The sequence below is a fragment of the Macrotis lagotis genome, chromosome 2 (genome assembly GCF_037893015.1).
Source record: "Macrotis lagotis isolate mMagLag1 chromosome 2, bilby.v1.9.chrom.fasta, whole genome shotgun sequence".
NCBI classification, from domain to species: domain Eukaryota; kingdom Metazoa; phylum Chordata; class Mammalia; order Peramelemorphia; family Peramelidae; genus Macrotis; species Macrotis lagotis.
Window position 1 is genome coordinate 30,921,960 of NC_133659.1, and position 14,425 is coordinate 30,936,384.

The window sequence follows — 14,425 nt, forward strand, 5'->3', positions numbered from 1 at the left end:
GCCACTTAACCCCATTGCCTTGCAAAAAAAATTCCTAGGCATTCAATAATTACCTAACTGTGTGACTGTGGACAAGTCATTTAACCTCATGGCCTTGCAAAAAAAAAAATAATTCCTGGGATTCTTGGTCAATGGACAAGTATTAAGTGCCTACTAAATACTAGCCACTATTCTAAGTCTTGAATCATAAATATTTCTATAGATATATAAACACAAGATACCTTAGAGATTATTAAGTATACCTCTTTCATTTGATGGAAGAAGAAATGAAGTTCAGGGAGGTTAAGGCTGGAGTTTCTCTAAATCCCCTGGGGTAGTCAATAGCAAATGTAGGATGGAAATTCATGTCCTCAGAACTATGTCAGAGCAATGTCTATCTGTCTAAAAGAAAGTCTGTTTCTTTCTTCCATCTTGCAGTGCCACCACTATGATGTGCATGAATGTCCTGGCAGATACTCTCAAATGCATCAGCAATGCAGAAAAATGAGTTGTTTGTTTGTTTTTTGCAAGGCAATGGGGTTAAGTGGCTTGCCCAAGGCCACACAGCTAGGTCATTATTAAGTGTCTGAGGCCGGATTTGAACTCAGGTACTCCTGACTCCAGGGCTGGTGCTCTATCTACTGTGCTACCTAAGCCGCCCAATCTGACTGTTTCTTAACTGTGATGATGAAACATGGTTCCATTGGTGAATGTGAGATCATTGATGATCATAGAGCAGAAAAACTAATTGTGAAACTCACAGGCAGATTAAACAAGTGTAGTATAATTAGCCCAGGATTTGATGTTCAATGGAAAAATCTAGAAAATTGGCAGAATAATCTGCTACTATCCCATCAGTTTGGGCTCATTGTGCTTACAACCTCAGCTGGCATCGTGGACCATGAGGAATCAAGATCAAAAGCCCATAAGAGGAAAAATCTTGGGATTCTTTTTCTTAGAGTATAAAACATACATACAAATAAAATGCTCCTATGAGGAAGAAAGAAAAAAGGTCTGGATGTCATTTCATTGGTCAAAGACAATCATACCTCTGGGTTTTTCCAGACTGCAGGGTTGCGGTGAAGAGCCCAGATGTTCAGAGTAACTATCATACCTAGAGAGAGAGAGAAAGAGAAAGGGAGAGGGAGAGGGAGAGAAAGAGAGGGAGAGGGAGGAGCGAGGGGACAGGGAGGGAAAAAAGAGATAGGAAGGGAAAGAAAGAAAAAAAGAGGGAAAGGGAGAGGAAAAAGGGGAGGGACAGAGAGAAGGAGGGAGGAAAGAGGGGAAGAGAAAAGAGAGAGACACAGATACAGCCAGACTCAATCAGAGAGAAGGGGGAAAGGAAAGGGGGAGGGAGAGAAAGAAGGGAGAATGAGAGAAAGAGGAGAATTAATATTTTAAAACTACTTTGGAAGCTTTGTAACTGGGGATATAAAGGAAAAAAGAGAAACAGTTCTTGATGTCATGGGACTATAAACAATCTGGAAGAGATAACATACTTATACACACATGTATATATTATGACATATCTAGAATAGATAGATATAGATAAATGTAAGAATATAGATATGTCATAGATATGTATAGATAATATATTATCTATAAATACATTTAACATATTGATATTTATAGTAGATTTAAAATATAATAATTTATAGATATATTTATTGTCATGGATATCTAGTTAATTATATGAATATAGATATAAATACATAGATAAAGATATGCCATGACATACAGAGATAAATATATGGATCTATTTTAAAATGCTTTTAATATTTAACATAGTGATAATTAAAATATATTTAACAAATTAATAATAGATTTAATAAATTATCAATAATTTAAATTTAATAAAATAATAGTTTATGATTAATATATATCATTGATAAATAGATAACTATATATGGAGATGATTTTTAGAGGCTAGGACAGAGCATTTGGAGAACCAAGAAAGATTTTGTGTAGAATGTGGTGCTTGAGCTGAAACTCAATAGAGCCTAGGAATTCTTAGAGGTGAGAGTGAGGAGAAGCTTCATTCCAGGTTTATGTGAAAAGACTTAGGGATGATAGAGGGATAGTAGACGTGTCTTCATTCCCTCCCCTTCCCTCCCAAACCCAATCTACATCTTGGCCATGCAGGCTCTCCCTTAGAGCACGAATGGCTATTTTCTTCTCTTGTGTCACAGATGTTTTGTGTGTCTCTGACATCCTTACTGGACTCTGTTAAATTCTAATTCTATCAGTACTGCTGTCTTCTCCTTCTACACTTTGAGTTCCATGATAGCTAGCACAAGCCCAGACTCCAGGGAGATTCTGAGTAAGTCAGAATTGTTCCAAAGGCACCTTGTGTAAACCTGAAGAAGAGAAGACTGAGGGTGAACAGGAGCATTGACCTCAAATACCTGAAGGTCTCCAATAATGGAGAAAAGCAAATCCAACTTTTCCTGCTCAGCACCAAAGAGAAGAACTGGTCTAGGGGCAGGGAGGAGAAGACAAAGGGGAACATCATTGGGTCAGGGATGTCACACAGAAGCCAGTGTCATCTGGATATGGCTTCTTCATGGTCAGACCTAAGACAAAGTGGGAAGAACTGACTCTGGAGGTGGTAGGATCCTTTCCTTGGAGGTTATCAATTTATAGCAAAAAACAAAAAACCCCGAACACATACACAATTGGAGTGGTCATTGTGAAGAGGATTCTTGTCCAGCTGCAGGTTTTGTGTTTGTGTCTGAGGTGTTTGTGCTTCTAAAACTTCCTGTTCTTCTTCCCTGTAATACTGGAAAATGTCTGCTATGTCTTTTGTTAGGGCAGCTAGGTGGTTCAGTAGAGAGAGCATTGGCCATGGAGTTAGGAGGATGGGAGTTCCAGTCTGGTCTCAGACAATTGACACTTAGTAGTCGGGTGAGTAAATCACTTAACTCTGATAGCCTCACATCCAGGGTTATCTCCAGTCATTCAAATCTGACCACTGGATCCGGATGGCTCCAGAGGAGAAAGTGAGGCTGTTGACTTAGCACAAGCCTCCCCCCCTCAAATGCAATTCATGTGCTTAGCACTGTATCACTTCTCTGATGTCATGATCATCTTCCAAAACAAAGAACAAAAGTTCATCGTCACCATGCTTTTGCTACTTGGTTACTTTGATTTGTCTTTCAAAGTGCCTTTGAAAAATTGGCTCTTGATTGAACCCTCAGCATGGACTCAGGTCTGAGCCAGATGTTCGAACTGTTCTTACCTGGTTTAGCAGCCTGTGACTCAGTGGCTTTATTTTTTATGGTCCCTCAGTTATAAAGGAAAATGAATTGGGTGAGTTGGCAGAGACATACCTGTAGGGAGGGAGCGTCCATCTGGGAAGGTGATGGGCTTGCTGAGTTCCCTGGATACTCGGGTAATAGCTGGGAAGATGCGGAGGGCCTCCTTGATGCACATGGTACTATAGGGCATCTGGCCCAGATGTTCCCTGTGAGGAATCACAGATAGGAAAGGAGGAAAAAGAAAGCCATTGCTAGCATTTCCTTTAGCTCTATAAAGACTGGCACAATTTTTAACATTCCATTCACAGATTCTAATCATCTCCAAGTTGCAAGAGACTTCAGAAAATATTAAATCCAACCTACATCTGATAAAGAATCTAGGATAGGTTCTGGAAAATCCATCTTCTTTCTGGTCCCCCCATAGCAGCAAATTGCTCACTCAATCTCCCAAATTTTGTTTTATATGTAGTTATACATGTATATATATATATATATATATATATATATATATATATATATTACATCTTTGTAAATACATATTTTTATATTTTGTCTATTTTGAATGATGCTTTTGTCCAGTTGAGTGGAGAAGAGTGGGAGAACCAGAAGATCCACAAGTTTGAGCTAAACAGCTAACAGCTCAACCAAGACTATGACAATCCTCACCTTCCCCATCCCTTGTTTGCATTCCTTAGGAGCAAGTAGGGCCAGGCTTCAGGGGGAAAAAACCAGACCATTTCCTAGCTTCTGCTAAACCAGATCATTATGGGAAGGCTTTCTTTTTGGTTTGTGTTTCCTCAATTCTCAGGCTGTCAGCCTTAGAGTCAAAGTACTTGGATTCCATTCTGACTTGTGCCCCAAAATAGTAAACCACCTTTTTTTCCCCTATGCCTCAGTTTCCTTAGCAGGAAACTATAGAAAATAATTTTTTTCTTTCTATTACAAAATTGTCATAAGGACAATATTTTATAAACCAAAAACCACTATAGAAATAGGAGTTTTTTTAACATAAAAAGAAACAAAGAAGAACACAGTTCAGAGTCAAATCAAAATAGGTTTTTGGTATTTTCTGTAATTAATTGCTTTCATTACTAATACCATAAATAATATAATGTACCATTATAAGGTTGTTTATAAGAGAATGTTTAGAATCAGAATAAAAAACATTTATCAAAGTGAAATTTAGAAAAGGAAGCATTGAGCATAAAAAGCAAGGTGGACTAATAAAAAGGATCTTGGAGGGGCAGCTAGGTGGCACAGTGGATAAAGCACTGGCTTGTGGAGTCAGGAGTACCTGGGTTCAAATCTGGGCTCAGACACTTAATAATTACCTAGCTGTGTGGCCTTGGGCAAGCTACTTTAACCCCATTTGCCTTGCAAAATCCTAAAAAAAAAAAGATCTTGGATTTTGAATTAGAGTTCTGCATTCAAATCCTATTTTTGTTGGCAGATGTGAGTCATTAATGTCTTAGTCTCAGTTTCTTCAGCTATAAATGGACAGGAACATCTACCTCATGGGACTGTTATAAGGATCAAAGGAGATAATGGAAATACTGTGTTCTGAAAACCTTGAAGTACAATAACAATGAAAGCTAGTAGGAAGGGGAGGCAGAGGGATACAGTGGAAAGGGATCAAAGGATATGGATTCAAATCTGAAATTTGCTACTAACTTTAACATGTGTGACCTTGGGCGACTGATTTTACCTCCTCTGGGCTTTGGTTTTTTGGGCTGAGGAATGAGCAGGTTGGAGTTAGATGGTCTTGAAAATCCTGTCTTATCCTTAAAACTACAAGCCCAAGTTCCTATTATCAATATAAGGTAGCTTGGCTTTATTAGAAACAGTCGGTACAATTGTAGTAGAACATTAAACAAAGTTAAGCTACTGCTCCAATCAAGATTGAGAGATGAAGAATAGACAGATTAGAGATAGGAGGATTTGGAACTGGTTGAATGAGTGGACCTAAAGAATAGTCATTAATGGTTTGATGGCATTTTGGAAGAAAATTTCTTGTCCAGTGCCTCAGATATCCAAGTCAATGATTTGGACAAAGGCAAAGAGATGACCCATTCATCAAATTTTAAAATGACCCGAAGCTGGGAGGACTGGCCAATAATTTGGGGATAGAGTCAGGCTCCTAAAAACTCTCAACGGGCTAGAATGTAGGGATAAATCTGGCAAGATAAAAACTGTGGGAACACAGGTTATTCTAATGGACCGCCACCTGGCAGGAGCTGGCTTGCCGCCCTGAGAGATAAGGTGTGCCGGAGTCCTTGGGAGCTGGACCTTCTTCCCCACAGCCCAAGGGCACAAGACACAGCTGTGGTTTACCACTTCCCCCCAATGTACCCCCTTCTCCTGTAATGCAAGACACTGCACGTACACCCCGCTTGTATAGCATACCCCCCAATTACCTCATTTTCTTTGTTCTACCCTGGAAGACCTAACAGTATATATGTAGAAGCTAAGCAGTAATAAAATTGAGCTGGAGGCATAAGGCAGTGGTAGCTTGACTCCTTATTTTCAGCTCCCCTCCGGGAGGGAGGTCATCACTGTGGGCCCCAAGGTGAAGCAAGCCACAACAAAAAACTAGTGTAGGGATGAATGGAAAATATTTCATAAGAGGACAAAAAGTCAACCTCACAACCTCTCCATGGGAGGCGTAACTAAGATGAGTTTTCACGAAAGATGGGGTTTTTAAGTAATTTTCATTCTAAATATATATATTAATAATGTAAAATAATATCCAGAAAATGAAAGAGGCTTAGTGTTTAGGACTAGGCAGACAATAGTTCCATTGGCCTCTGCCTTGATCAGACCATGCCTAGAGGATTGTGTTCAGTTCAGAAAAAACACAATTTATTCATAGACTACAGAATGCCTAGAGGAAGCCACCTAGAATGTTAAGGAGTCTAAAGTCTTTGCCACATGAGCCCTAGTTACAAGACCCAAGAATGGTTAGCCTGCATAAGAGAAGGCTTCTAGCACACCAATGTGATTGGTTACTTGGGCCACTATATTAGAACGACTCCAGTCATGCTTGTCCTTTTCCCTTGGCCATTTTCTTGCCAGTTGCCTTGATACTTTGATGTATCTGTTCATACTACTATTGGCCTCATCGTTCCAACACTTTTCAGTTTTAGAACATCAATCAGATCAACACTGTAAGGGCTGGCTTAATATAGTCCCCCCGAATTGCTCATCATCCTTATTTTTCTTGTCTCCCTCTAATAGGAGCTAAGTTCCTTGAATGCAAGAATTGTCTTTTATATTTGTGTCTATAGTGCTTGGCCCAAGTAAACACTCTATACATTTTGTATTTATTCATTAATTAGTTATTTTCAAGTACTTGAAAGGTTGTTCAGGGAGAAGACAGATTATATTTGTTCTGCTTGGTCCCAGGAACCCCAGATGTGAAGTTAAAAAGAGACATACCTAATCTGTAATTAAGGAAAAAACCCAATCTCATACAAATCAGAACTCTCAAAATGTATAAGCAAGTTCCTCTGCAGGAATGATTTTCCATCACTGAAGGTTTTTGAGGTGCGATGGCTGTTAACTGGGCATATTGTAGGATTGCTAGTTAAGAACGGTTTGTTTTAAATGAAGTCTATGGGCTATTCCAATGATGGTCTTCTTGGATTCTATCTGTCCTCATCCTCTCTGAAGTGTCACCTAAGTGGTGAAGTGGATGAAATTCTGGAGATGAGTTCAAGTCCAATCTTAGATATTTACTAGCTAGATACCCTTGAACAATTCACCTAATTGCATTCTGCCTCAGTTTCCTTAACTGAAAAATGGAGATAATAATTGCACCTTCCTCTCAGAGTTGTAGTAAAGATCAAATTAGATATTTGTAAAGTGCTTAGCCCAGTCCTTGGTACACAGAAGGCACTTAATAAATTCTTATTCTCTTCCCTTTCTTCCTTTCTCTATCCCCTCTTTTCTCCTCTAGAACACTGCTTCATTGATCATTTTCTCTTTTTCTTTCACCTCTACAGCATCTCCCTCTTCATTAGTTCTCTCTTCTTCCTGTAAACATTCTCAGGTCTCCTAAATCACTGATCCTTTTTTATCAGTGAAATGTCTTCTCAACTCTTTCTCTTTGCAGTCCAACTTTCAGGAAAAAAATGGTCAAATATCTACCTTCCATTCCTGAAAAATCTACCACTCAAGTTTTTTTATTCTGCAGCCAACTGGTATCTATGGAGGTATCCTCTTGCCTTCTCTGAAGCATTTAGTAACTGTGACTGTACTTTCTCTTTGGTAGTCTCTGTTTGTTTGACTTCTGACACATCACAGTTTGTTGGATTTATTCTTGCCTCTCTGACTTGTCCTTATTTTTGTCAGCACTTGACAGCGCTTTGTTAGAACTTGCTGGTTCTTCTCCATGGAATTTTTGAAATTTTAAAAATACATATACCTAATAAACATCAACAAATACAAGCATTTCTATATATAGTAAAAGATTCCATAGAAAACTTTTACTTTACTATCTATGCATTTTAGTATATATCAGATTTAATATAGTAGTACCCACATTTCTCAGGCTCTCTGTGTACCCTTCTGAACTTCTTTCCATCCTATTATATGTATTGTTTAGTATTTCATTGAAACCTTTAAAAAATTTCTTCCTTTTTTAAAATTTCACCCCTTTTTAAACTGTCCCCCTTCATTATTCTTTCCCCTCAAAAACAGCTCTCTAGTTAACATGAGTATAATCAAGTCTAATAATTCATATATTATTTAGTCTGAAAATATGTCTCATTCTGGACCTCTGTTGGATTACCTCTTTGAAAAGAGGAGCAAAGAAGTGCTTCAACAACAATCTTCCAGAGAATATGTTTTGCATGATTTCACATGTATAATAGTATCATATTGCCTATCTTCTTTTGGGGAGGAGGAGAGAGATAGAGAATGAGGAGGGAGAGAATATGAAATTCAAAGTAAGAAATAAATGTTAAAAAAGGGGGGGGAAGCAGTCTTTTTGAGGCAGAGCCAAGATTTGGAAGAAATAGAACCTATTTCCCCAATCAAACCTTCTCAAAGATCTAAAAAACACTAGATAAAATTCTGTTTTGAAGATTTAAGAAAAATTCAGAGTTTTTCCAGCACAAACTGTCATAAGGAGACATGTAGAGAGCTCTGTGGACTCTGAGGTTTGATCAAAAGCACACTTGGGGGGTATTTCAGAGTCCAGGCACTTAGACTGGTTACTACATTGGGGCAGAGAGAGATCCATGGGATACCTGAAGAAACACAACCTATAGGAATAATGCCATTTGGCAGCTTTGTCTTCTACTACCTGGTACTGAGTTGGATTGAAGGGGTACTGGAGAGCTTTTGTCATAAGAAGATCCTAGAACTCTATTTGAGCAAGAATAAATTGGAGAGCAAACAATCATTGTGTAGGTCTGCTCCCAGAAAGAGAGGAAGATCTCAGCTTGATCCTTGAAGTCAGATAGAAAGGATGCAGTGAAATAACCAGGTCAAACGGGACCTTGCAGTTTGGTCACTTTGAATTTGTACGGCCTCCCAGTGAACTGAGTCCTGTAATGGGTTACTAACATTCCGAAACAGGGAAAAGTTGACTGACTCAGACTCAATGGGATCTTGTAGAATTCCAATCAAAACAGAAGTGAACAGACTTTTGAGGAGAATTGAAAGTCTGCAAATACCTAGTATGAGCTGTAAAGCAGCAGATAATTGTAAGAGGATAGAAACTGAGTCCAGATTTTCTTACACCCATCCAAATGTACATGAACCCCAAAGTCAATGAGCAGCATAGAGAAATGAGCAAAAAAAAAAAAAAAGAATACTACCATAAAGAGTTGGTATGGCAACAAGGAAGCTCTTGACACAAACCTAGAAGTGAATGACTCAAAATTCTGTACAAGTGAAGCCTTAAATTAAAATGCAGTTTGGACACAAGTCCATCCAGAATCACTAGAGGAATGAAAGCAAGAGTCAAAAATGAAAAAAAAAAAGATCTTAAAAATGAGATGAAAGAGGTAGAGGAAAATTGAGGGGGGGAAGAGAGCTATGGAAGAAAGATTTGAAAAAGCAAACTGAAAACTTAAACAAAAGGTAAAGAACCTTATCCAAGAAAAGAAGCTTCTTAAAAATTAGAATCGATCAAATTCAATCTCATTACTCTAAAAGAAAATTTTAAAACAAAACTAAAACTGTAAAAAGTAAAAAAAAAAACTAAAGAAAAGAAATGTGAAATACCTCAAAGAAAATACAATTGACCTGGAAAACTTATTGAGGAGAAATATTTAAGAATCATTAGACTACTAGAAAGACATGACTAAAATTAAAAAAAATGTGCATACATATTTTCTTTCAATAAAGTATAAAAGACAATTGTCTAGGTCTCTCCAAATGAGGACAAAGCAGAAATTGAAGGCATTCGCTTTCCATGAGAAACTTGGGGCTTCTATGAAAAACTCCACAAATCTTTTATCTCTCAGGGCAAAGAAGAAATTTATTAGAAGCATCAAGAAATATAACATTCAAGTCCCAAGGATCCACAGTCAGAATCACAGAAGATATAGCAGCCAATACTTTAAAGAAGAAGTGAGTTTGAAATATGACTTTCCAGAAGGCAAAGGATCTAGGTCTACAATTAAGAATAACTTTCCCAGCAAAAGTAAATGTGATTCAATAGTGAAAAAAATAGATATTTAATGACATAGATGACTTAGAAATATTCCTGATGAAAAAAAAACAAATCTGGGTAGAAAATTTGATTTATACATACACAGGAGTCAAGAAAACCAGGAAAAAAGTAAACATGAAGGAGCATTCATAAGGTGGTAAGGTAAATCATTTTATGTGGAAAAATAATTCATATAGTCCTATCATTGTCTGGAACCATAGAGGAAATCCAATTGGACAGAAAGCCTGGGAAAGATTTTGCAAATTTTGAAGCTTTTAAAAGAAGAATGAGAAAGAGAAAAATAAATACAGTAAGGATGAGGAGAGAAAGAAGGTGAAAAATTACTTCTTATCAAGGTCATGCAATCCCCCAATTTATAAATGGTCAAAGGATATGAACAGACAGTTTTCAAATGATGAAAGTAAAGTTATATATAATCATATAAAAAATGCTTAATCGCTATTGATTAGAGAAATGCAAACTAAAATAACAATCAGGTATCATCACATACTATGATATTAGCCAAGATGAGAAAAAGGGAAGATGATCAATGTTGGAGAGATTGTGGGAAGAATGGGACATTGATGCATTACTGGCGGAGTTGTGAATGGATCCAACTTTTCTGGAGAGCAATATGGAACTATGCCCAAAGAGTAATAAAATTATTCATACCCTTTGACCCAGCAATTCCAATTCTAGGTCTATATCCAGAAGAAATTACTGAAAATGGGAAAAGCCTTGCATGTTCCAAAATATTCATAGCTGCCCTTTTTTGTAGTGACAAGCAACTGGAAATTGAGGGGAATGGTTAAACAAGTTATGGTACATGAATACTATGGAATATTATTGTTCTATAAGAAAACATAAATGGTTGGACTCTAGAGAAGGATGGAATGACTTACAGGATCCGATGCTGAGTGAACAGAGGAGATCCAAGAGAACAATGTACACATCAACAACAAAATTATGTGATGAACAATCTTGATGGGAGCAGCAACTCTTGACAGTCCATAGAGCTAGGGCAATCGTATCTGACTGGTTATGGACTATATTATCCCCAATCAAAGGAAGAAAAACAAAACAAAACAACAAAACATACAGAAAATACCCAAACCTTCTGAATCTGACAAATACTTTATAAAAATTATCTCTTATGTATCTCTTTCCCTTAATCCTAATTCCTCATGCCAAAAATTACTAATTTGTAAACATGTTTAACAAATTATGTATGTAAAATGCTAACCTGATTGTTCCCTACTGAAGGGAGGGGGGGGTGGGAGGGGAGGGTGGAGGGAAACTTTGTAAATTAGAAATATGCATGTACATAGGGATGAAAATAAATAAGTAATTTTTTTTTAGGTTTTTGCAAGGCAATGGGGTTAAGTGGCTTGCACAAGGCCACACAACTAGGTAATTATTAAGTGTCTGAGGCTGGAATTGAACTCAGGTCCTCCTGACTCCAGGGTTGGCGCTCTATCTATTGTACCACCTAGCTGCCCCTAATAAGTAAATTTTAAAAAATAAATTGAACTTAAAAAAAAGGTCATGCAAAGGTATATGTCTTAACAACCAAGTAGTAGGAAGTGTGGGAGAGTGGACAATACTTGTATCTCACTCTCATCTGAACTGGTCAAAGGAAAGAAGAAGACACACACACACACACACACACACACACACACACACACACACACGGAGAACTGGTAACAAAAATATATTGCATCCAACAGAGTAACAAGAGGGAAAGGGGATGGAATAGGACAAAAGATATATTAAGAAGGAATGATTTGGAAGCAAAACAACATTTAATCTCTTAAAGAGGATGTGGAATAAAGTGAAGTAAAGGTATAAGAGAATAGTATGGAGGAAAATAGACAATTAGAAATTAAAATTATTATTGGTATTGGAATGAATTCAACCATAAAATAGAAGAGGACTGTAGAATGGTATAGAAACTAAAAATCCAAAAATATGTTGTTTACACTTAACACATAAAGCAGAAAAATTCATTCAGAGTAAAAATGAAGGGCTGGAGTAGGTTCTCTTATACTTCAACTCAAGTTAAAAAGGGAAGGGTAGCAACCATTATTTCAGAGAAAACAGCAGCAAAAATGGATGAAATCAAAAGAACTATATACCACATTTTCAAAAAATGCCATAAGCAATGAAATAATATAAAAGTTAAATAAGTTATAGGGAGAAATTGACAGTAAAAATATGCATTTTGGGACTCAATTTATCCCTCTTAGACCTAGTTATATCTACTCCCCCCCAACATAGACAAAAAGAAATTAAAGGACCTGAATAGAATTTAAGAAAATTTAGATTCGATAGATCTCTGGAGAATATTGAATAGCAATAGGAAAGAGTATACCTATTTTTCCAGCTGTGCATGTCACTTTCAAAAACTTATCATTTATTAGGATTGATTTCTTGTCCTTTGTTATCAAAGAAGAGCAAAATGACATCACTAGGTTTGAGACAAAGTACAGTATGTCCAACTGTGGCTGATCAGACCAATACGAGCTTGATATGCTCTACCATAGCATAAATAGTCCATGTGAAAACAAATGCTGAACATCAGAAATAGAAAAGCAGGTTTTATTAATCATAATGTTATAAAATTTACATTAAACAGGCAGCCTTTGAAGTAAATATTAAAAATGAATTGAAGGGGCAGCTAGGTGGTGCAATGTCTAGAGCACCAGCCCCTGGAGTCATGAGGACTTGAGTTCAAATGTAGACTCAGACACTTAATGTGTGACCTTGGACAAGTCATTTAACTCCATGACCTTAAATAAAAAAAATTTTTAAATAAAAGAAAAAATGAATTGAAAGTACACAGCAGAGAACAAAAGAAAACTTGGAAGCACAGAAAAGCTGGACTCCTTTGAAAACAAAGTGTAGGATATAATAAGGTATAATAAGTGATTAGGTTTATTTTTACATTAGTTATAAGAAACTGAGAAAAGGGAGTCCATGTTTTACAGAGAAACTACTAGGGAGGATGAAGAATAAACTATAAAGTGAATTAATGTATAATCAGAGGCCATGAAATGAGCAATGTAGGTTTAAAGTATGTAAAAAACCTAATTTACAACTGACTATGAACAAAAGGAATAGCTCTCTATAGAGAAGAAGTAGATTAACTTGCAACAGGAAAGCAAGATACCATAGAATTAGAAAGCTGAGTGAATTAGTGAATAAACTGCACCAGCCCTGGAGTCAGGAGGACCTGAGTTCAATTCCAGCCTCAGGTATCAGAGTCACATATCTGTGTGTTATATTCTTAAGGGCTTAGTTACCAAATTGTGGGGAAGGGAGGTCTGATAAAGAATTGGGACCCACGTGGGGAGAGATTCGGTTATTTGGATAGACCTTTGACCTCTACAGTACCCAGACAATTGTAGACAAGGGAGGGACTTGTGTTTCTAGACAGGAAATGAAAAGCTATGATTTTGTGCCCCAGTTGTGCTCATTTCTGTTTGGAACACCTGTTCTTAAAAATGTTTCAATAAAGGATCCATTTTGTTTTACTAATAGTGGTTATGAGTTCTTGGTAAGGTGTTTGTTTCTTGCACATTGGTAGTCATGAGATGGAAATTTAATGTTTTCTATTGAATCCTCTCATGTTCTGCTGCATATATAAAAATGTTCTCTTTTCTTGTTTTGTTTTTAAGTTTAAAATTTTTTTTTAAAGAATTGGAAACAGTTCTAAAAATGGGTCTATAAGAGAATAAATTATAGAAAAACCCAATAATAACTAAGATAACATTGAGGCAATATAACAAAATTGGGATGCAACCAAAATAATGCTGAGATGAAATTTTAAATTTTTATATGTTTTCATTAATAAAAGAAACATTAGATCAAAGAACTGGGCACATGACTTTTTTTGTAAAAAAAAAAAAACCTTAAAAAAGTGAAATAGTCTAATGAAACGCCAAAATAGAAACTCTTAAAATCAAAGAATAGATTAAAAAAATTGAAAGCAAAAAAAGTCAATGAATTATTAAAAAATAAGAACTTTAAAAAAAAGCTATCAGCTGTCATTCTTATTCCATCAATTATTTTCAGTCCCTCATCATAAGACTCATTCCTTATGATGCAGAGAATTATGAATGTAGAAAAATTATAATAAGAAGCAAATTGTGTAATCTTTTACTGCTGTTAAATATGGGAATCTCATGGAAGCTTCTTTGCTCATGAGATGTAAATTGACTCCTATTATTTCATTCTTTAATGTAAAATTTGTATCCTGTTTCCTCATTTCAACCCCCAGCCTCCAACCTTCTACCTGGTTTTGGTCACATAAGCGGGGAGGGATTTCCCCTTTTGCCTTCAGTGCCCAGGTGAGGGTCAAGGCTATAAAAACTGGTCTGGACCTTCACTCAGGGTTAGTATGCTCTCTCTGGCCCAATCAGCTCTCCCTACCTGTTTTTATCCCTGCCTCACTTTATCTCCCTCTCCCTCTCTATGTCTCTGTCTCTGTCTACTAAGCAACCTCACCTAGCCTTTTGTTATTCATCTT

At 36.8% G+C, this 14,425-nt stretch overlaps 1 protein-coding gene across 1 annotated transcript in view; it reads right to left on the minus strand.

The window, feature by feature from the left end:
- The window catches only part of LOC141512509 (cytochrome P450 4X1-like), a 47,264-nt gene that overhangs the window by 6,942 nt on the left and 25,897 nt on the right, over positions 1-14,425 (minus strand). The window contains exons 9-10 of the mRNA XM_074221505.1: positions 3,309-3,442; positions 1,029-1,093 (exon numbers count right to left, since the gene is read on the minus strand). Coding sequence (XP_074077606.1) covers positions 1,029-1,093; positions 3,309-3,442 — 199 coding nt within the window. The remainder of the gene's footprint in view (positions 1-1,028; positions 1,094-3,308; positions 3,443-14,425) is intronic.